The 23,837-nt window shown below is 32.8% G+C and overlaps 1 protein-coding gene across 3 annotated transcripts in view; it reads left to right on the top strand.

The window, feature by feature from the left end:
- Nucleotides 1-23,837, top strand: part of LRRC7 (leucine rich repeat containing 7) — a 552,677-nt gene that overhangs the window by 430,261 nt on the left and 98,579 nt on the right. For all 3 annotated transcript variants that reach the window (XM_077954325.1, XM_028832544.2, XM_028832526.2), the window contains 6 exons: nucleotides 8,280-8,409; nucleotides 9,466-9,581; nucleotides 12,923-12,992; nucleotides 15,200-15,299; nucleotides 17,508-17,632; nucleotides 19,639-19,887. In XM_077954325.1, the coding sequence (XP_077810451.1) occupies nucleotides 8,280-8,409; nucleotides 9,466-9,581; nucleotides 12,923-12,992; nucleotides 15,200-15,299; nucleotides 17,508-17,632; nucleotides 19,639-19,887 (790 nt within the window). The remainder of the gene's footprint in view (nucleotides 1-8,279; nucleotides 8,410-9,465; nucleotides 9,582-12,922; nucleotides 12,993-15,199; nucleotides 15,300-17,507; nucleotides 17,633-19,638; nucleotides 19,888-23,837) is intronic.

Genomic DNA, 23,837 nt, shown 5'->3' with positions numbered 1-23,837 from the left:
TAAGATTTCAGTTAAAGCACAAAACCGCTAATGATATCAATTTAAGAGCCATCCTCCTTCACTGCCTACTTCCTCCTCTACTTCCTTCCCCAGCATTTCAGAATTGTGACTGTTTATGTGCTATGAACAAATATTATTTGCAGTACTTACTCCTGCATGCATGAAATGTTTCCATATTTTTCATTAGTTAAGAAATCTTTCAGTCTCCCAATGTGGAACATATAGTATCTTTTTTAAAAAATAGTCTTTGCTAATGAATGAAGCTATTCTCTACTCATGGGTTGCAGATCTGTTGACTAAAAAATACTTTAAACAATATTTCACATTTGGGTGATATTTTTCTCCAATAATCTAATGTAATTTTTTTTGCAAATTTTATTTTCAAGCATCTAATCAACTTTCTAAATAGTGAAAAGGAAAGCAAAGGTTTCTAGTTGTTTTCGATAGCTGGGAAAATTTGGTTCAAATGAAAAGTTTATTATCTGTATGATAATGATAGCTGCTTAAAATCACTCAACATTTCAGAGGTAAAATCTAGATATTTACATTTCTAATGAATGCTGTTTTTGTCATACTTCTGGATTCAGCATAGGCTGTGAGATTTAGTACTAAAACGGGGTGTGTTTTATTTCGAAAACAGTATAGAAAAGAATTAGTCTGACTGAAGTTTGCAAATTTCCTACTATTATTTAGAAGCAGCCCAAGCAACTTATCTAATGTTAAAAAGAAAATTAAGAATGGAACCTAAAACTTGATTCCTAGCCTAAATTAAATGAAATTGATTGTAGAATCTCTGAAAATGAGTATAAAAGCAAAAGTTACTTAACATTTACTATGTGCCCATTCTAAGTGTTTTACATGTATTAATTCTTTTATGTGTATTTAGGCATTATGACACATGATTAAGTACTGCTGTCACCTGCTTTTGCTCAGTAATGAAACTGAGGTACACAGTGATTAAGTAACTAGTAATTATTAGGGTCTAGACTCCAATCCCAGCTGCCTGGCTGCAGTTGGGTGTCTACTTTGGATTATACTGGCATTTTAGGCAGTGAATATTTAAGCAGCTCATCTTTGCCAAACAAGTCAGTCTCTCTCTCTCTCTCTCTCTCTGTCTCTCTCTCTCTCCCTCTCTCTCCCTCTCTCTCTCTCTCTCTCTCTCTCTCTCTCACTCCCTCTTCCTCCTTCCTTTCCTCCCTGCCTCTGCCACCCTCCCTCTCTCTCTTATATTCCTCTCTACTTCTCTACTAAATCTTTGTTAATACAACAACAGTTCTTCAGAGTCATCTGAAATTTACCTCCCCCACATCTTACTAAACAATTTTACATTCTGTTGAATAGAAGGCATTTTTATTTTATGAAACAACTGATCTTAACAAGGGAATATCGCAGGACAACTTTTACATGTTTCAGAAATAGATTGTTCAAGATGTGTTTTTGTTTTTCAGGGTTCTCTGCCTCGTAACAGGCCACTTTAATGGAATGTGATATCTATTCCATTTAGCATTCAGGGGTTTAGCATATATTTAATCTTCATTGAAACTCTATATGTTAGATGTTATCAACCAATTTTATAGGTGAGAAAACAGGGGTTAATAGTAGATAAAGGTCACTCAACTATTAAGTATCTACACTAGAATTGGAACTCACACCTGTCTAAATATTTTCCACTGAATTACATTACTTCTGTTAAGAATTAAAAGTGAATTAAGAAGGTGAAGCCCAAAGCTAGTTATTTTTATATTTATTATCATCTACATTCATCATAGATTAATTATATCTAATGGTCACCACTGATGTTAAAGTGAAATTATAAATTATCTATGTAGTATATTCACAATCTTTCTTCCATATTAGCTAGGTAATTGAGGGTTAATGATACAGTAATATTTTTCCCATCCAAGAGCAACTCATGAACATGAAACTAAAGTAGAGAAAACTGTACAGAATATTTTTAGAAACTGAAGTCAATAGTGTTGATTTCAAACATGATTATTCCCAGTAGCATCATTCATTCTGAAGCATATGTGACCTAAACAACTATTGTAATATTTGTATGTCATTTAGTATTTATTGACATGTCTATTTTATGTGTTTAAATGATACTCTTGATAGATTTGGAAAGGTTTTATTTAAATCCTTGCAACTTATTGTGTGGCCCCTGCACTGGCAGCATCTCATTATCTAGGAGCTGGTTGTGAATGCAGGACCCGGGCCTCACCCCAAACCATTGAATCATAATCTGCATTTTATTAAGTTCTCCTTGTGACTGGCATGCACATTGAAGTTGGGGAAACACTACTTTAAAGTACTTCACACATTCTTTGCAACTTATTTTTAATTTCCACAATTATAAAAATAAAACATCTAAAAAAATAATGGTAACCTTTGGTCTATTTTTTGACCTCATTACGAAATGTCAGTGGTAATCTGATTAAGTGCAATAACTGTTTTAATACAGGATTTTGTATTAAAACATCTTAAATGATTTTTAACAAAATAGTGACCAATAAAGTCAGCTGGAATTGTAGGTTATGAGTTTGAATCTTTGGAATTTCAGAGATCATTGAGGAATATGTGTTTTGCACTTGAAAGCTCTTCGTTGCAACCCAAAGATGTAAAATACTTTCAGGCTCTAAATTATTCATTCCTTATTGCCCATGGTGCAGTAAAAATGTCTTTTTAATATAGGAATTCTTTGCTCTGCAGAGTAGTGCGGGACTGTATAGAAATCACCAAATAATGGTGGGCGCCTGTAATCCCAGCTACTTGGAAGGCTGAGGAAGGAGAATCGCTTGAACCCAGGAGGCGGAGGTTGCAGTGAGCCGAGATCATGACACTGCACTCCAACCTGGGCACAGAGCAAGATTTAGTCAAAAAAAAAGAAAAAGAAAGAAAGAGAGAGAGAGAGAGAAAGACGAAGGGAGGAAGGAAGGAAGGGAGGAAAGGAGGAAGGGAGGGAGGGAGGGAGGGAAGGAAGGAAGGAAGGAAAGGAAGGAATCACCAATCTGTATTTTTCCTACTGAATTATCAACACTCAACACAGACTAGTTTTGATCACTGATGTGTATGGCATTTCCCACACCAAGCAATTCTCCAGTTCTCTGTGGACACCAGCTGGGTGCCCTACAATTTAACTCAATTTTGACACATCTACCTGAAGTTAGAATCAGATCCCACAGGTTCAGGGCTCAGTCCTACAAAACTATCCCCCCTCTTCAGATGCCAGCCACAAGTCCAGGCCTCCTGTACTTCTGACTGACCACCTACAAATTGGGGCTTCCTATCACTCCCTCTTGAGGCTCAATCACTTGCTAGAATGGCTCACAGAAATCAGGAAAACACATTAACCAGTTTATTATAAAGGATATTACAAAGGATACAAATGAGCAGCCACATGAACAGGTACAAAAGGAAAGGTGTGTGAGAAGGGATGCTTCCATGTCCTTGCTGGGTGTGCCACCTGCCCAGCACTTCCGTGTGTTTGGCAACATGAAAACTTTCCAAGCCTTGATCTTTTGGGTTTTTATGGAGTCTTCATTATATTGGGCTGATGGATCACATCATTGTCCATTGCTGATCAACTCAACCTTCAGCCTCTCTCCCCTCCCCAGAGGTCAGGGGGTGAGACTGAAAGTTCCAACTCTAATCACAAAGTGGTTCCCTTGGCAACCAGCCCCCATTCTGAGGCTATCCCAGAGCCCTTAGCCATAAGTCATTTCATTAACATACAGAAAGACGCTTATCACTTTGGCAATTCCAAGGGTTTTAGGAGTTCTGTGCCAAGAACTGGATGAAGGTCAAACATGTATTTCTTATTATAAATCACAATATTTCACAGGGATAGTAAAAATTACCATGCAATCTGAAACTGTGCAAAACAGTCTTAATAATCAATGGGAAACATTATGATTGTTCTTACAAAAGGTCTTTTAAACCTTTTGTCCAAGCATTAAATACTGTTAATGTAGTTTACAAATATATAGGAAAATGAAAAAACTGGTAAAACTAATAGTTTTTTTTGTATATGGTAATATTAAACATTAGAAACATTGAGAATTAAGGCTTATTTTAATTAAAAAAAAATATCAAGGTTAGGTTGAACAATGCTTGCCTTCTTTTCATGATATGTTGTTAAACAGTGTGAACATCTTTTCTGTGCATTAGTGAATTGTCATTTTCCTTTTAAGTTTAGATCCACTTCCAAATTTTATCTTTTGTGCTTTCAGTGTCATGAGGTATCTCTGAAAGTTCCTTTAATGTGAGGTTTATTGCCAGCAACTTCCTCTGGGACATCTTCGTTCTTTTCATCACACTTTCCTCATTTATGTATATAATTTTGCCTTCACTAAGTCCTCTGGAAGCTTATCTAGAGTCTTTCTAGTAGTAGCAGTGTCAGCATTTCCATGGGCAGCAATTTTTTCTATTATTCCATTTACATTAGATTCAAATTTATTTTGTACAATATGCTTGTATTAGTCAGGGTTCTCATAGGGGAACAGAACTAATAGGAGATATATATGTGTGTGTGTGTGTGTGTGTGTGTGTGTGTGTGTATACACATATATATAAGCTTATTAAGTATTAACACGATCACAAGGTCCCACAATAGGCTGTCAGCAAGCTGAGGAGCAAGGAAGCCAGTCCTAGTCCCCAAACTGAAGAACTTGGAGTTTGATGTTTGAAGGCAGGAAGCATCCAGCACTGGAGAAAAATGTAGGCTGGGAGCCTAGGCCCATCTCACCTTTTCACATTTTTCTGCCTGCTTTACATTCCCTGGAAGCTGGTTAGATTGTTCCCACCAGATTAAGGGTGGATCTGCCTTCCCCAGCCCACTGACTCAAATGTTAATTTCTTTTGGCAACACCCACACAGACACACCCAGGATTTATACTTTGTATCCCTCAGTCCAATCAAGTTCACATTCAGTATTAACCATCACAGTACTAAAAGTTTATTCTATGCTGTATGCATATTACCTATTGTTACTTTCTGCCATGATGCTTGAATGTTTTAAACTGTATATTTCATGTCATATTTCATCTAGAACACAGGTAAAGAAACTGCATGATCACCAGTTGTAGCATGAATAGCCTATTCAAAAGTCTGTGTAAGATAATGCACTTTAAAAGTTGAAATAACTCCTTGGTCTATAGGCTGGATTAATGACGTTGTCCTTGGTGATATAAAACAAATTTTCACATTTTAATTTCAATCTCCAAGAGAATTAGGGTGACCAAGAGCATTATCCAATAGTTGTAGTGCTTTAATGGTTAAATTATTTGGTGTATAGTATCCGTCTACTGCTGAGAGACAGGAAGGCAACACATATTTTGCTGTCTGTGTTGCCAAATAACAGATGGGCAATGACCAATCCTTGACAGACTTTGAAGGAAGTGATGTGACCGGTTACTGATCACAATGTGCATCTATTATTCACATTGTGATATGTGGACTGAAGAAACTGAGATGCAGTTACTCAGTTAAGGTAACTGAAATTTGAGCCAGGTTGTTGGGAAACTAATGTTGTTTAATAAAACATGACAACTGAAATGTGCACACATTGGAATTGTGCAAGGTGACAACCACCAAGACTAACTTCAGTACACGTTTTTATAAAAAAGAAAAAAGAGAGAGAAACCTTAATCATATAATTTTCATTAAATACCTTCTCTAACTTCTGCCTCTGAACATAAATCTGTAATTTTTATTTTAAAAAATTCCTAGTATTTATGACTCCCTGCTGAGTACACAACCCCAAACTATTGATAGAGACTTTTATGCAATTCTAAAAAATTTATTGACTGCATTATATATGTAAGACCCAGTACTAGACTTCTTTTTTTTTTTTTTTTTTTTGAGAAACAAACTCTGTTACTAGATCTCTCACATATATGGATTCCTGCCCCCGCAAACACACATCCACAGAGTAACACAGTTGTGTACACTTGGCATCCCAGGAACATAACCATCCCTACATACGAGGGGCCTCAAAGGATGTTGAAACAAATTTAACCAGTTTACTGGTAATAAGAGGAAAAATGTACTGAACATGTATTTTATGACAGGTGCTGTGCTACGTTCTTAACATTTCATTTTAGAATAACTGCACAAAGCAGGCATTATTAGTATCCTCACTGTAAATATAAAGAATCACTGGCTTAGAGAGAATTTCTATGATGTGTCAATATAAAAGGAAAAATTTTTACTTAAGCAACACTTTCCTAAGAGCTGTTACTCAAAATTGAATGCTGTGTTTCACCACAACTGGTTCTAACCAGCTGAATCTGTTAACGTGATGAAGTTTGAATGACCCTGGTCGGAATCAGACTGGTCCTAATTGCCTTAGATTTTCTCCTGACCCATGGGCAATAGTACTTGATTTGCATAGCTGCACACAGACTTGTGCACTCATCCCACCTTCTCCATAATGCAAATTTTCAACCCTTAGTGAGTATAATCATCATGACCCACTATCACCAGCCCTCCTTTTGTCACTGATTTTTTTCTCCTCAGAGTGCTACTCAGTGAATTTCTTCTCTCATGTGTTCCCTTGCCTGTCAGATAAATAAAATCTGCTTTGTTTTTTGAGCTGTGGTGGTCTGTGTTTAATTTATTGATACCCAAGATAATACAGTTAGTAAGTTACAAAGCTGGAACACGAATCCATTCTAACTGACTTCAACCCATATGCTTAATTTCTGTGTTCAATTGTTAAATAAATAATAGAAGGAAACTGCATTCAAGCTAACTAGTTTTAACATAAAAAAAAGGATGCTGACCAGGTACAGTGGCTCACGCCTGTAATGCCAGCACTTTGGGAGGCTGAGGATTACTTGAGGTCAGGAGTTTGAGACCAGCCTGGCTAACATGGTGAAACCCCATCTCTACTAAAAATACATAAATTAGCCTGGTGTGGTGGCGGGAGCCTGTAATCCCAGTTACTCGGGAGGCTGAGACAGGAGCATCACTTGAACCCAGGAAGTGGAGGTTGCAGTGAGCTGAGATTGTGCCACTGCATTCTAGCCTGGACGACAGAACAAGATTCTGTCTCAACAACAACAACAAAAAAAAGGAAGCTAATTCTACAAACTTACTCCACCTAACTCAAATTCATTTTTCCCTTTACATTGGTAGAATCTTCACCCCTGGGGGTTCCTTCCTATTATAATAATATAATAGGAATAGTAAGAACAGTGTAATAATAATTTCAACAACACCAACACCAGCTGCAATGTATCTGGTGCTTACTCTGTGCCAGGCCCTTTTTTCCCAGCTATCTCAAACTGGGCATTGAAGTGTCTTGTTGCCTTGTGATAACTTCAATGTACATCCATACGATTCCTTTCTGTAGATCTGGAGTAAAGCCAGCTAAGTATGGACTGGTCAGGATTGTGACAAACTGCAGGCAAACTGAAGAACTGTGCCCATTTGAAGGCAGCAACTGTTAATCCACTTCCATTACTCGTCATGGAAGAATACAGACCCAGTATTGACAGATCTTTCTCTTTTTCAAGAGGCATCAAAAATCTGGGTCATTATGTAAAATTTTAAATACTTAAATAATTTAACACTTTCTAAAATACCACTGTATAAATCAAACAAAACACATCTGCAGGCTGAAATGAGCCCTGTCCATAGAACCTGCTAAGAGGCAGGATAATACAGTGAATCTCTACTGTCTGCATTTAATTCCCAGGGTTATTTTGTGTGACCTTGAAGAAGTTAGCCCCTTTAAGCTTCAACTTCTTATGTGTAGAATGGGCTTTAAAATATTACACATCTTAAGGAGTTTTTATGAGGAAGAGAATTGTTTTTTTTTCTTTACTCTCTAAAATGCTTAATAAAATACCTAGCATTTTATCAATGTTTTTCTTTTTATTGTTTCTCCCAACTCAATCATCCCCTGGTCCTGCCTTCTCTACCCTTCTCCTTACCCCATGACAGTTATATTCACTTGTTCCAAGGATACACACTCTGAACATCTGGCTACAAAGAACACCTAAGTTGTAAACAAATGAAAAATTATTTTGTTGTTTTCAATGGCTATTAAATAACAGATAAATTAAGAAAGGGAAAAAAAACTATATTTATTTTACCAAGTTAAACCACTTATTTGATGGTATTAAATCATTTGAACGGGTAAATTAATTTATATAATATTATGTTGTCACCACATGAATAATTTTTATTTTGGTGAATTTGGGATATGTGGCTTTTTCAGAACGTTTTGCCATCTAAACTTTTAAAATGTCTAACTAATGTATTTAACTTTTCAGTTTATCTTTATTAGAAGAATTTGACTGTAGCTGTAATGAACTGGAGTCACTACCTTCTACTATTGGCTACCTTCATAGTCTTCGGACATTAGCAGTTGATGAGAATTTCCTTCCAGAATTACCCAGAGAAGTGAGAAATATACTTGTTTTCTATTTATTAACTTTTAATTAATCTGTTTTGGAATGAAATCTTAATGGGTAGAATAGCAATGTAGATTCATGAGTTGAGCTGTGAATAATATTGGAATTATCTACATATATATTTGCTAATTATTCTATTTAAAATGGCAAGTTCTTATATTTGACCCAGAAAATGCATTTGACTTAAATCTCACATGCAAATAAAAGTAAGAAAATATAAGTCAATTCATGCTAAGAAATATCATTTAAAGTCACTTAATTTCTATCTTTTGGTTTTCAGAATAGTTATAAATAATATTTTGGAGTAATTACATTTTTATTTCTGTAGCAAACTTTTTAAATGTACATATGCTTTTTAAGGTATCATGTTGCATTATAATATTAGTTTAACTTCCGAATCCACCAAGAGATTCTGTTAATTTTTACATCTAAGTGGTATTTTAATTACTAATATCAAAAAACTATGAAGTGTATTTTTTTAATTTACTTTGTGCTCAAGTTTGCTGTATGTGAAGTACATTTTCAATTGAGCATTTTCTACTAAACACTCTTATGATGATACAACAATAAACAATACATAATTATTTTAGAGCCAAAATATATATTAAAAATGACAAAAAACACTGTAATGTGAAGCAAAACTAAGTTTGCCTAGGAAATGTCAACAATATTGTATTTTTTGAGTGTGTATGATCTTCTGTTATAAACAAAGATGTATTAGTACTCACTTCGACAGACAAAATTATATGATATACGAAAACACTAATGTTAGCAAGTATTTTAAGCATAAAATTATAAAGAAAATTCTTCATTTTTAATATGTAAAAGAAAATCTAGTATAAATTGCCTTAATATCTAAAATAATTTATATAATATACATATATTTTAAAGAGATACATTATAAAAATAAAACAATGCACATATTAAAAGAAAGTTAAAAATAAGAAAATCTATTACTTAAATTGTTTTAAAAATTAGAAATTTTAATATTAAAAATAGTATTGTGCTCTGATTTTTTTAACCTATTTTATTTTGTTACCTACAGATTGGAAGTTGTAAGAATGTAACAGTCATGTCTCTACGCTCCAACAAATTAGAATTTCTTCCTGAAGAGATTGGACAGATGCAGAAACTAAGAGTCTTAAATTTGAGTGACAACAGGTATTTTTACAACATTTCACAATCATATATTAGTTATTTGCTGAAAGCAAATTATAGTTTTTTTGCCTACAGTTTTGATAACATTTTCTGCCTTTCATAGTATATGGAATGCAAATACTGATACTTTCTTTAAAATAGCAGAAGGTAAATTATTTTTTAAACCAGGTATTTCAAAATTATGTTATTTGATTATATCAAAAGCATATGTAATGTATTAAAATTATATAAATATGAATCACACAAATTTATACACAAAAGGCTTCCCATATGCAGAAAGCATAATAATATGAAGACATGGAAAATAACTATAATAAAAATATATAAAATATATTAATAAAAATGTGCATATGTATGTATGTATGTATGCACACATATGTGTTTTCATGTCTATATTTTGGTCTCCAACAAACTAACTGGGCAATGTGTATATTTTCAATTTCATCAAAGTGCTAGTAAGAATACTGACAATGAAATGGCTATTTAGTCATGTTTAGAGCAGGATGAACAAGGATAGATCCTTTACTTCTAATAATGGCATTATATTGATAGATGAGTAAAAAGAAAAAGTGCAAACCTCAATTCGTCTTTGTTTCCACCTACTCTATAAAAGATAATTATCCTCAAATAGGAAAGGATAAAAACAAATATTGACTAGAGATAACTGCTAAGAAAATAAAATGATCACTATGTTTTCAATAAGTTTCAGCCAGACAATTGATAATACAAGGGACTGAGAGAACTTGCAATGAAATGATCAAAGATTAGCTTTTATGGAATCACAAGAATAATCAGATTTTGGAAGTTTCAGGATAAGCATTGGAATTCTCATTTTTTTCTTAGTTTAAGGACAAATGTGAATTTCAAAGCTTCACTTACTGGTTAATAATATTCCCACATAAGGGAATAAAACATTTTATTAAAAAGTTTGGAATTTTATTTATAGTATCGGGGGCAAGGAAGCACCAAAGCTTTATGCATCAGAGCAAGTCACGTCAAACCAACCTTGCTTCCTCTTCCGACTGTGTTACTATCCTGGAAAAATGAGGAAAATGCATTGAAAGTTGTTTCTGACTTTTGGCAAGACATTTTTAAAAATCTCTAATTATATTCGTATAAATAAGATTAGGAAATTCTTGGTATTATGAATGAAAATAATTCATTCTTAATATGCAAAATATACTTAGCAAATATTGTCAATGATCAATAATTAGAAGTTCTATTAATACTTTGAACATACTTATTCAACAACTGTAGCAGACTTGAGTTCACCTACAATGAGCCAGACACACTGCTAGGTGCTGGGGCAAAATTTATGAATAATACATAGAGGAGCTCACAATATCAGAAGTTTAAAATAACTTCATCAGGACAGAAATATAAGCTTAAGTTATGTCCTAGTACAGTTGCTGGAACATACTCTGGAGCCAAATTAGTATTTTTAAATTAATAAATCAATCAGTAAATCAAGCAGAGGTGAAAATCAATATTCAGCTAAAGTTAAGGCCAAAGTTAAATATTACCACCAGAGAAGGAACTGTTTGGAGAAAAGATTAAATAAGAAATGTCATCCAAAAGTAATGATTATTATAATTTCATATTTAAATGTAATAGATTTTTAAAGTTTGACATTGTAGTTAGGAACAGTGATTCCTCTGCCTTGTCAGCTGCAAGATTGCTCCTGTTGTCAATGTACTGCACATTTATGTTACCAAATAAGAGCTCACTTGAAATAGAGATCACTGGAAAAGGAAAGAAAAACAAGGGTGCCTTGTCCTTTTCTAGCAGTTCCTTCATATTCTACATTTATGACTGGATTGATGATGATATTATGGATGTTGTTTACATGATTCTGGATAGTTTTGAACTCATGTAATTTCAGTGCAGGAGAATTGACATTCTGCTTTTAATGTAGCCCATACAATGTAAGAAACTCTCCCAATAAGATCTTACTTCACAATTTCTGGCTTGAGTGAATTGAAATAACTTTTAGTTAGGAATAACTTTTATGGGTAATTTGGCTTGAAGTTATAAATGTTACTGTAACAATTATATAAAAAAGACTTGTGATATAATTTAATAACAGTTATTCTTCATATTCATGTTTATATTTTATAAATATTTATTAGCTCAGAAAGGTTATTATATTTTTTCTAAAGTTATATAATGCACAGTTTTAATATTTTTATTGCCTTTCAATCTCTTTTCATATTTATTAGATTTTTAAGAAGTGTTTAACTGCTTTTGCACATAAACTATAAAATTAATTTTTAATTACTGTAAGATTGCCCACTTCCATTATCAAAATAAATTTATTTGTCTATTGGCTGACAGAATGCTAATACATTAAAGACAATAAAATTTTCCTTCTATATTAATAATCTAAAATGTTTATCTGTATTCAAAAGAGAATATCCAGAAGTTAGTAATAAGTCTCATTGGCATGCCTTGTTTGTACTACTTGCTTTGCTAGCTAGCTTTGATGGTAACCTATGTGATCACAATGTGTTGATCATGCACAATCTGAAGGATATCAGATAGTGTGAAGTATTTTGGCCCTCCAAAGGCCGAAGCCAAAGCTAAATACATAATTTTGATTGAATACCAAGGCTAATATCAAGCTATACATCTTAGAAGTGCTAATTTTTTAAAGATTACCCCCTTTGAATATCTACTACACATTGCATGAAGGTCAAAAGAACATTCTTGCTGAAGGTCAACATACTATTGGGAGCTGTACGTTCCTTTAGAAGTAAAACAAGCATGGCCCTTTGCCCTCAAGCCTACAGTTTTGGAGGGATAGCAAAGAGTAAGCAAATTATCACAAAAATAAATGTGTAATTAAAAACTGCAATGTGTTCCATGAAGGAAAATACAAGGTGCTTTGAAACCAGATTGAGGGAAGTAATTTAAATGAGGAGTCAAGAAAAGCCTCTTTGAGAGGACGGTATTTAAGCTAAGAATGAATGGATATGTGGGGTTCAGTAAAGTGAAGTATGGGAGAGAGTGTTCCAAAGAAAAAAGCTGATAGAGCCAGTTGTCCTGATGGGACTGAGTCAGGAAAAGAGTTGCAGATAAATTTCTGGAGGGGTTTTTAGGGGCCAGATCTTTTAAGCTCTAACCATACATGTTAACCATTTTTTATTTTTATTCAGATATAATGGAAGTATTTGAAGGGTTGTAAATAGGATATTTTCATTTTTTAAAATATCGTTCAGGCTGCTCAGTGGAAAACGGATTCGAGAAAAGAATGAAACCAACAAGTTAGAGTATGTTAAATAATTCTTAGAAATGAACTTTTATCCATCTTTACCCATGCTATTAGACTTTTTGTGTTTTTGCAGATTGAAGAATTTACCATTCTCATTTACCAAACTTAAAGAGCTTGCAGCTTTGTGGCTTTCTGACAATCAGGTAAAAGGTTTTATTGCCTGATTTGTTTATTAAGATGAACTATAATTGAAAATTTGAATTACTAATTTATTCCCCATAGATACCTTTGACAGCCACTACAAAATGTAGGTTGTTTTTGTCCCCTGAAAGAGAGATTTTTGTAAAGATAGCAATTCAAACATTGCTGAAGTCAAAACAGTACTGTAAGCCCCACCCTCCTTAAATACTTCTATTTAACATCTACTTCATTCTCTGAGATCTAATACACAAAATGATCATTTTTATAGCTTTTTAACCTCTAGGTGGTACATGTATGTCCTTAGAGGATGTACTTTAATTATATCTCTGAAGGTAAAGTATAAGAAATTGTTACCACAATCCCCACAACAGGGAATTATTATCCTCTGTGTTCCTTTTTCTTCTTATCCTTTTAATTATAATCAACTTAATTCAAAAACTTCATTCAAGAAATTTGAAACATCAGGCCGGGCGCAGTGGCTCATGCTGTAATCTCAACACTTTGGGAAGCTGAGGCACACAGATCACTTGAGGTCAGGAGTTCAAGACCAGCCTGACCAATGTGGTGAAACATTGGCCTCTACTAAAAATACAAAATTAGCCAGACACAGTGGTGCATGCCTGTAATCTCAGCTACTTGGGAGGCTGAGGCAGGAGAATCGCTCGAACCCAGGGGGCACAGGTTGCAGTGAGCCTAAATCACACCACTGCACTCCAGCCTGGGCGACAGAGTGAGACTCTGTCTCAGAAAAAAAAAAAAAAAAAAAAGGAATTTGCAATATCTTTTTGGCAACTATTAGTATTTTCTATAAAATTGTTTTGATATTATTTTTTATCCTCTTGAAAACATATATTTTAATTGAATCAGTAATATTGCATTAGTAAATAATTTTATTAACTGGAAAATAACAAGAAATCATTGAAGGTTTCTGATTTACCTACAGAAGAACTAATGATAGACAATTTTTATACAGTTTATTGGTCCTCTTTTCTCTTGTGATCCTTAAATTTTGATACACCTATCCTCAACTATGAATGGCTAAATGAAAACAATTCATCTTGGATTTAGTTCGTCATTTTCTGAGCATAAAAGTAGCATTACTGGTACATGAATTATTCATACTTACAGTCATTGGACACTTTTGTGGAAAATTTAAAATAACCTTTACAAATTATAAAATGTAAATATAAGAATATTGTTTGTGTTCCTACAGTAATTACAGCATTTGCTTCCATCTACTGAGTCAAAAATTAGTAATTCAAATTCAAATCTTATCAATGAACTGTAGATTTTTCAAGGTATCAACATATCATCATAAATAATTTCTGGAATCAATGTGAACTATGCTAATGTAATAGTATATTCCACAATATTGCATTGTGGGAAAAAAATATGATTTATTATTCTTATGGGAGAATGAACAGAGCAGTGACTGCATCATTTAACTTTTATTTAGAACATTAATGTAATGTGGTTATGATTCAGTTTCATAAGACAAACTGATATCAAAAATCCCCTTTGTGTTTCACTCCTATTAATATCATTAAATAAGCAGATTTTTAGTATATTAGATAATATCATTTCCAATATATTTCTGACATGGAATGTAAGAGTTCTAGAATACCCCTTCAAAGTGAATATTTCTGAAATCAAATTAATAACAGAATGAAATATGCACAGAGGTCAATATATTATGATATATATTAGGTACAAGTACAGTTGCTTATCTATAAAGTGGACTCTGTCTTTGGCTATAAAAATATCTCTTATAAATAAATGAATGCTGTTTTAACCTAATTAAATTCATAGATGATCTTGCATAGCATAAATTTGATAGCAAATTCCATTTGTCTTTCTAGGGCAACAATCCATGAAAATGAATAGGCATATAGAACCATACCAAAACCTTACTTAGTTGAAACAATTTAACACATTTTGAACTCTTCAGGATTAAATCTGACATTGCTCAGTTGAATAGGTTTTGGGAAGTTTTATAAAAGGGTATACTAAAGAAGAAGAAAACTTTATTATGAAAATCTTAGGATATGAAAATATTCCTCAGTAATAGTGTTATTTCATGTTGTAATTTCTTATTTTATTTCCTTTTTTTTCACTTTTTTTCCCCAATGTTTATCTGGGTGAGACCAGACTATTGACTGTTATATATTTGCAATTGTATTCATCTAAGTTGTATGTTCTTTGCTTCTAGTCCAAAGCCCTTATCCCTTTACAAACAGAAGCCCATCCAGAAACAAAGCAAAGAGTATTGACTAACTACATGTTTCCCCAGCAGCCTCGTGGTGATGAAGGTAAATTGTCAGTAGAAATTTCTTCTCTACTTATAATGATTATGGATAGAAATGACTAATTTTATTTGAATCTCTGGCCAGGAGTACTGGCACATGGACAAGCCTGTAAAGATAATTACATGATACACAAATATCATTTGGGGATATATTTTAAGCCTAAGTCTTGTTTTCTACTCTATTTTAGGTAAGCTTCCAAAACAAAACTCTTCATCTTTATATCTTACATAAAAATATTGTTGATTTTTAGGAGCAACTATTTCTCTTTATGGATTGCAAGACACATGACTAGTAAAGCAAATCTGGTACCCAGCTAACTGAAATGAGCTAAGAGCAGTCAGATCCTAAGGAAGTTTCAATGAACTGGTTTAGTTGCTGTGTTCACTTATTGCATGAACACAATTTAAACATCTAGTCCAATGATCTCTGGACTCAAATTATTTCATGGTCTAAGTTAACCATAAATAGATACTTGCAAATAAGACCATTCTTTCTTTTTCAAGTTGAGTTCCCCTAACCAAAACCCCAGATCAAACCCCAAATCCTTTTTCAATAATTAAATCTTCTCTTCTATGATCACATTATTCATTTAAAAAGGTTAAAAGAGCTTTGTCCTTTGCTATTTGAAACTTAGTGTAGGCTCCTTAGCCCAAACCAACACAAGCTGATATGCACATTTTCTACAGTTATAGAGTAAAAATAATTCTTGGAAGAGTAAACTCATTTTAATCCAGCCATGGATTAAATCTACCCAATCCATGTGAATGAGGCCAACTTGTAAAAGAAACCATTTGTTTATGTATTTTTTATTTCCAGGGATAATTATAATAAATTACTTTGGTCTTTGACCTCCAAATGTAAGTGAATCATTTTGGAATTTTTAGGATATTTTTCTTTAAATTTTGTCTATATAAGTAGGAAAAGAAAAGATTGTTTTCATATGCATTTTTATAAGTCAATAAAATTAATCTTTTGAATTGATAAAAGAAAAGCCCCCATGTTTATATATTTTATAAGAGACATCTTAAGTAAGGATTATGTTATATTCATGCAGCTTTACTTATGTTTTCATTTTAATAGCTCTATATTATCAAAATATTTAACTTCAAAAGAATATAGGAGAAACAATGAAAAGTATCTCTCATTCACTGGTCATTTCTGAGATGTGATCTCACAGATTGAATCCCTAATTTGTCCCAACGTAGATTCAGTTAGGTAAGGTGGAGTGTTAAAGAATTAGACTAGCTGAGCTTGCTTTTGTTTCTGCTTTTTTCTTTGAGAAAAGAAAGGTTGGTAATTGAAAAGTTTCCTTGAATTTAAAGTAAGTCATCCTTTGGTTTTCCAGGCAGGAGTGTAATAAATGAGTTTTCAGAATCCCTTGTAACAAAGAAAGACATGTATGATAAAGGACCTCCTTTGGAAAATAATTTAGCCTTAACTAAGTACTTCCATTGCATTTTCATGTGATCTTTACCATAATGTTGCAAAGAAAATATTATCATTAACCAACATTTTATGTAAATTAAAGATTTATAAGCCATTTCCTTGTTAATTTGACATATTTAAACTAATTGAAACAGACTATACTTTCCACATTCTCTACCATAAAAACAAGCTCCCCTCATTGACCCCACAATAAAAGGAAAAGGTTGCAATCTTAGATACCTTATTGCAAAGTAAATGTTATAATGTTATGTGGTAACTTTTATAAAAGGAATTTTTATAGAGTTTAGCAGTTACAAATAAGGATTCTATTTAGACAGGAACAGAATCCTGCACTAGCCACTGAGAAGTCTCCTAACACTTTGAGCAAGTCTCTTCAAACTCATTAGTAAAATAAGGATGAGATTAGTAGTACCATTATGTTGTTGTAAGGATTGTAAAAGATAACGCTTTAAAATGCTCGCTCCAACTCTCTATATTATTATATTGTCCTATGGGGAGCCCATTTCCTACACTAGAAAATTTCCCAATCCTGAGTATTTTAGGAGTACTGAATTTGAGTTAAGATTACAAAAGGCCATGTAATAAATATCAAGGGAATTTTATTCTTTTGTTTCTCTTTCCTTCTTTGTCTTTCTTTTTTTCTTTCTTTCTTCTTTATTTTTGTACTTGTTTGTAGTATCTATCACCATTTTTGCATACTGTATTAAATACTTTGTATAAAATTGTTTTTTAAAAAAGCAATAATACTTTGGAATCTAACTGTAGATTTCCAGTCAGACAGTGACAGCTTTAACCCTACACTGTGGGAAGAGCAGAGACAACAACGCATGACTGTTGCCTTTGAATTTGAAGACAAAAAAGAAGATGATGAAAATGCCGGGAAAGTTAAGGTGAACCTTTTAGCTTTTGTTTCCTCTTTGTTCTCCTTATCTTTTTGTTTGCCCATTGTTCTTATTCAGATAGATTTTGGGACAAAGTCAGACACCTCTTCAAGTCTCATGGCGGTACCTTTCATTACAGCATGCTGGTAGTTCTGGAAGCATTGGTGTGCTTCAGAATGAGACTAATGTCCCAAATCTGAGTGAGCAAATTTGAAATGCCACCTCATCCAACAGAATAACTGCATGAGAGAGATTCAAGCTGAGAGAAAGTAGAAAAAAAAATCTGTATGATCGACTTCATCTAAGAACCTTATTTCATTGTTGACACACTACACACTACAATGATTTTTTTTTTAATCACTGAGCAAAGCATCATGCAGACTGAATGAGGCCAAAATAAACATTTCTGGAAGGGCCAACAGATTAATATATTGCATTGGCGTTAAAATCTCTGAAAGGCTTTGTGTCCTTGGGCTATTCAAGAAGAATTTATGAGTTTCCTTAAATGTGAGGACAAATTTTAAGGAAGATTAGTGCCTAATGGCAGGTGATGTTCCTTAGGGAACATAACTTCAATTTTTTTTTCACCTCAAAGTATATTTTAAAAGGTCTTTTATAGGGACTACTAAGTCAAGTAACAAGATTGAATTTTAAAATCTGTATTTCTCCATTACTTAAAATTTTAATTATCATCAGAATTGATTTAGATTTTATCAGCATCACATTTTCACATTGTCATGGCAGCATCTTGAATCTCTCATTTACTTTTTATAACATTGTATGTGTACTTTTTCTATCATGGCTACTAACAGCTCTCACTCTTAGTGACTAATTACCTTTATAATTGCATATATGTTCTATTAATAAAGCTAGGTTGTGCGTTATGTTTGTCTCCGTCCTCTCCTTTCCACATTTTCTAAACTTTATTTCTTAAATCAGCACATGAGCACTTACTGGCAAGGCCTACTAATATCGTTACGGAGAACCCAAAATGGATTCCCAAATCCAAAATAACAATTTTGTTAAAGATTTGGGTTTAAAAACATGTCTCTGGATAGTTGATTAGTGCTGTCTAACAGCCAAAGAGGCATCTTTTTGAACTTGTGAATTCCTGGAAAAAATAATGCTAAACTGAAAACAAACCTTCAGAACATTTCAGTTCTTTTACGGATTTCTTATGTTAAATCCAGAACCAATGGATGATGCATTCTATACCAGACTTCTGATTCATCTTTATATTTCATTGAATTACCAAAAATTACATGCTTCTTCCTGAAATTCTCTATTCAAAGAATGCAAGAAGAAAGTGCATTTAATATACTCTGGTATATGTGTCAATGAAAACTTAAAATATAGTAAATGCTTATGGTTATTTAGAAGCCCTGTTTGTGTGTTATGTGTTCAAGTTTGTTTATAATCAGAGTAGGTTCATTATACTTTAGAGTGTTTTTACTCTGTGTTTATTTACATTTGGTTTATTTATGTATTAATGAAACAGTGTGTGTTTCAAAATCTCAAACTATTCAGTTTTGACTAATTTGAATATTTCCAATGCCATTGGCTATTGGACAAATTAGAGCACAAACAAACTTCTAAATAAATCATCATGGAAGTATGATGAATAGAATATATTGTAATCTTACACTGAATTAATCACACTTTTCTGGTTCATTACATGTACATTAAATTCAGCACCATTTTACCTTTAATTTACATGAAATTTAAAAAGGAATCATTGACCTATGCTTTCCACTTTCAAATGGACTAGAGTATAATGCCCTACTTATAGTCTGTATAGTGTAGTATGAATGCTGCATTGTGTGAAGAAATTGTGACCCTTTAGCATCATATAAAATTAGTGTTGTTTTATATGTGGATTTAAAACTAATTTTATGATCATTGTTTTAAATGCATAACTCAGAGTGAAAGAAAAAGAGACTAGAAAAATGATAAAGTGAAAGTATTGCTACAGTGCTCCTCTTTCTCCCAGAAAATGGAGATTCCTTCTCCCACAGGATCTCTCCTGCCAAGCCCCCTGGGAAAGGGGCCAGCGTGGGATTACTCTCCAACCTGCCAGACTGTCTGGCGATTGCTGCACACCATGGGCCAGGTGTGATCAGCAGATCCAAGATATGCCCGTCCCCCAGAATGACCCACAGCTGGCATGGGGTTGTATAACTGGCCTCCAGCAGGACAGGAGCATGTGTACTCCATTGCCAGTTGCAGCACAATCCACCACTCTTCCCTCTCTAAGTGGCAGACAGGTAGGCCTAGGTGTCTGGGGTAGGAGAATCTCCCATGTAGAGGCAACCTTGGAACAGTGGTTTATGGGGTATGTTCTGCATGATTTGGGGTAAGAAATGTTGATCACATAGAAACCTTCAAATTGCCAGTGTTTCATCTCAATTTAACATTTTGTTTATTGACATTGGCAATGGGGTGGGGAGGACTGAGCCAGAGGGGAGGGAAAATCAATGTGAGGTGCCTATTGGTGGGATATCTGGCATGGTTTTTGAGTTGAGTACTTTTTTTTTCTTTAATTTAAAGTGTGGGAATACCAATAGTTGGGCAGAATGTTGATGACACTATTGATGCATTCTAAATTGTCCCCTCCACATATATGCACATTTTTTATAATGTGAATTCTGGGGGAGATTAAATAGCTAAAACTTAATTCTTAAAATAGTATCAGATTAAATTGAGATTTGCTGAGAGTGGCCTTTAAGCACAAAAATAGACAATCTGTTGAAAAGCATCAATTTCCTTTAATTTGAAAACACAGATCATATGAATTCCTGTAAGAGAAGATTGAATTGGGAGTTGTGGCAAGTAGGGCTTCCTTATCTTTGTGGTTGGGTGTTTTAAGAGGTTAATGGGGGGGAAAACATGTTTTACTGGAATATGAAAGAACACTGCATGTCTTGTAAACTTTACTATCCACATGTAATGGACTAGATACTTATCCATTGTCTTATATTTTTGCTATAATATAAGGCAAGCTGAGAATGCATTTTCCTAACTAAAACTGCTATAAGTTTCTTTTCTTTGTATATCATTCCAACTAATTCTCAAAGTAATATAATATTTAACTATCAATGATCAAAGTATTAACTAATATTTCTCTTACTGGAATTTGCAATCAAATCAAATTAGAATTTGATCATGATGTGAAATATAATATATTATATTACGTAATATAATATAATATATAAAAAAACAGTTCTGTGTGAATTCAAGATATCATTTCTAAATGCCCTAAATGCCCTAGCTATTAACCTTAAGTGATTCTTTATTGCTGAATTTTTGGGGGTCTCCAACATCTTGCAGCTGCTATTTGCATTTACTGCACTTTATTTACATCTAAGATACAAAGAATGCTGTGAAACATTTCTGTTTTTCAAAATTAAAGTAATATTTTAGTAAAAATCTTGCATTTTAATCAAATGTATATGTGAACTGAGCAAATACTTTATAGTGAGTGATCAACACAACACACTTTTGCAAGAATATAATTTATTTTCCTACCTTTGTGTATAATAAATGAATTTATATATTTTATCTCATATTGGAATAAGAAAACATTTATAGTCTATATATTTAGATATATAGAAAAATTGCTCTTGTATTTGGGTATTACTTAACTATTAGTATAACTGGGTTTATGATCATATTCACTTCTGAGGCACTGCATATATCCACTGAAAAATAAAGCAAAGCAATCTATAAATGGGCATAAAATATGCTTGCGTAGAGCTTCCAAACATAATACAATGATAAAATATAGTTTTATCTTAAAAAATTATAAAATATTGTGTTACTTAGCTTTATTTAAAAAATAGAAATTATTTTGCCATTTAACTCAGAGAAATTCACATTTTAAACTTACAGTATTTCTTCCACAATATTGTACAAATATGTGCTGCACCCATACTCTGAGCTAGCATAAGCATTGGAGTCAAAAGACCTAAGTTTGCATATTGCATCTACTAGCTATGTAATCTTAGGCAAGTTACTTACATGGTCTGAGATACACTTTTTTTCTGTAAAGTGGCAACAGCTGCTGCAATGGGTTGTGAAACTTAAGTGAGATTTTATATAATGATTAATTATATAATTTTTAATAATTAATCATTTATTATTTAGTGTATAAATATTAATTTATATTTAAACCTGTAGAATTTATAATAATGTTTATGTAAATAATTAATAATAAATTAAATATCCCTATAAAACATTTATCATGGTGACTGGAACATGGGAGATACTGAATTAAATAACTGTTGCTACATATAATTGAAAAAAAGATCCAGACAGTTAACAGATATTATGTTTAGACATATACAGAGTAGAGTCAAAATCACCAAAAGGAATCCAGATTTTTAAAATATATTAAGTAAAATGTGACCTTAGAAATAGTATCTCATCTCTTCATAGAACTTACAGATTTTCCAAGAACTTTCACATTTTTCACATTTTAGCTCCAGATTAACTCAAATGTGTAGGAAATACATTATCATTTCCATTTTACATGAGTAGAAACAACAGAAAGATTAGTGGATGATAGCTAGTTGGGAATAAATCTATGACTTAAATTTAAATCTTCTGACTCCAAGGCCAGTCAATTCTGCTAGTAGGCTAGTAAGTGAGAAGCAAGGAGCTTACTTTTTAGGTGAAACAAATCCAAGCTTTATAAGACCTGGAACTTCCTCAATTTAAGGGGGATCCTCTTTCAGGAAAAGAATATAAAATGACTCTGTATATAATAAGACCCCTCACAAGACTTTGGAAGAGGTGTGGGGCTTAAGCTGTATTAATGCATAGTAAATCTATTTCTAGATGTAATTGTTGTCACAAGAATAAAATATTCAAACATCTTCTGGTGATGTGACCAAAATATCACATGTACTTGCTTATAAAATAACCAGAAAATATTAGTACCATGTCAAATAGTGATCTAATTGTGTCAGATGGGACATAGCATCTAACAAAAAATACATTACATTATTCAATGAAGTATTTAATTCAATTAAGGAAGAACACTTCACATTTCTTTTGCCTTCCATTCAATTTATAAGTGTAGTTTTAGTGTTAGGGGTTTTTTAAGTTGCATAGAATTTTAATTTAATGCCCTACTTTAGCTTATTTTTTATTCACATACAGCTGGTTATTAAAAAATAAAATGTTCTTAATTGGCATGATAGTCATAGCATTCTACAACTTACATTTTTAATGTAATTTTTTTTTTTACTTCTAGCACTTTGATGTCAAGTACTTTTAAACAAGTTCAATGATATAATTTTTAAATTATACTTAATTTGTGATTAACATTTCTAATACCAATTTAAACAACAGATCTAAGAATGCATGTATCCCAATGGACTTTGTCTACTAGTCATATCATTCCTTTTATGTTTATTTAAGAATACATTACAAATTAAGTACCCTGGGATTTATTTATATTACAATCTAACAACTTACATTTTTTTTCTGTCAATTCTAACTTTGTTTTGGGTTATATTTTTGTAGCTATATTTCTATATATTATCAATGTCATCCTTATTTATTTGAGAGTTTAAAGAGATTAAACTACATTTAAATAGCACTTACATTAACAAAATTATCTGGTTTTTCATTTGTTTTCCAAATATTTACTGGAATATAATTTTATATCTTTAATATTAAAAGGAATGTTAGAAGTCATCTAGTGAAGTCCAATTCCAGTATTTGATGAGAAAAATGAGCCACAAGGAAGACAAAATACTGAGAAGAATAACACAGTTGGTGGATTTGCTAAAACTGCAGATGGGCAAAAGTGTTTGAATTCATATTCATAATTTTCAGATCTATATCACCATCATAGTTACTTACATCCCATGAATTACATGGGTGTGTGGGGGTGGGTGCGTATGTGCCCCTCACTCTTTTTTTCTCTCCCTTTTCCAGTCTTCCTCTTCCTTTCACTGCTTCTCTTTCGCCTTCTCTTCTCTTACCCTCTCACCCCCACACACACTTTCCACAGATACATACCTACCACAATCACATAAATCATTTCATTTTGTAAAGTTGATTCTACTCAGATGCAAAACATGATTGTTGGAACAAGCCAGGCCAAGTAAATCCTTTTTTTCCCAGTCCCTTTTAATTAGCAAATTAGCATGCACAACTTGTACTTATTCTATTTTAAATATGTTATAACAAGTACCCTGATGATGAA

Source organism: Macaca mulatta, chromosome 1 (genome assembly GCF_049350105.2).
Source record: "Macaca mulatta isolate MMU2019108-1 chromosome 1, T2T-MMU8v2.0, whole genome shotgun sequence".
Taxonomy (NCBI): Eukaryota; Metazoa; Chordata; class Mammalia; order Primates; family Cercopithecidae; genus Macaca; species Macaca mulatta.
This window is presented reverse-complemented; position numbering and strand designations above follow the sequence as displayed.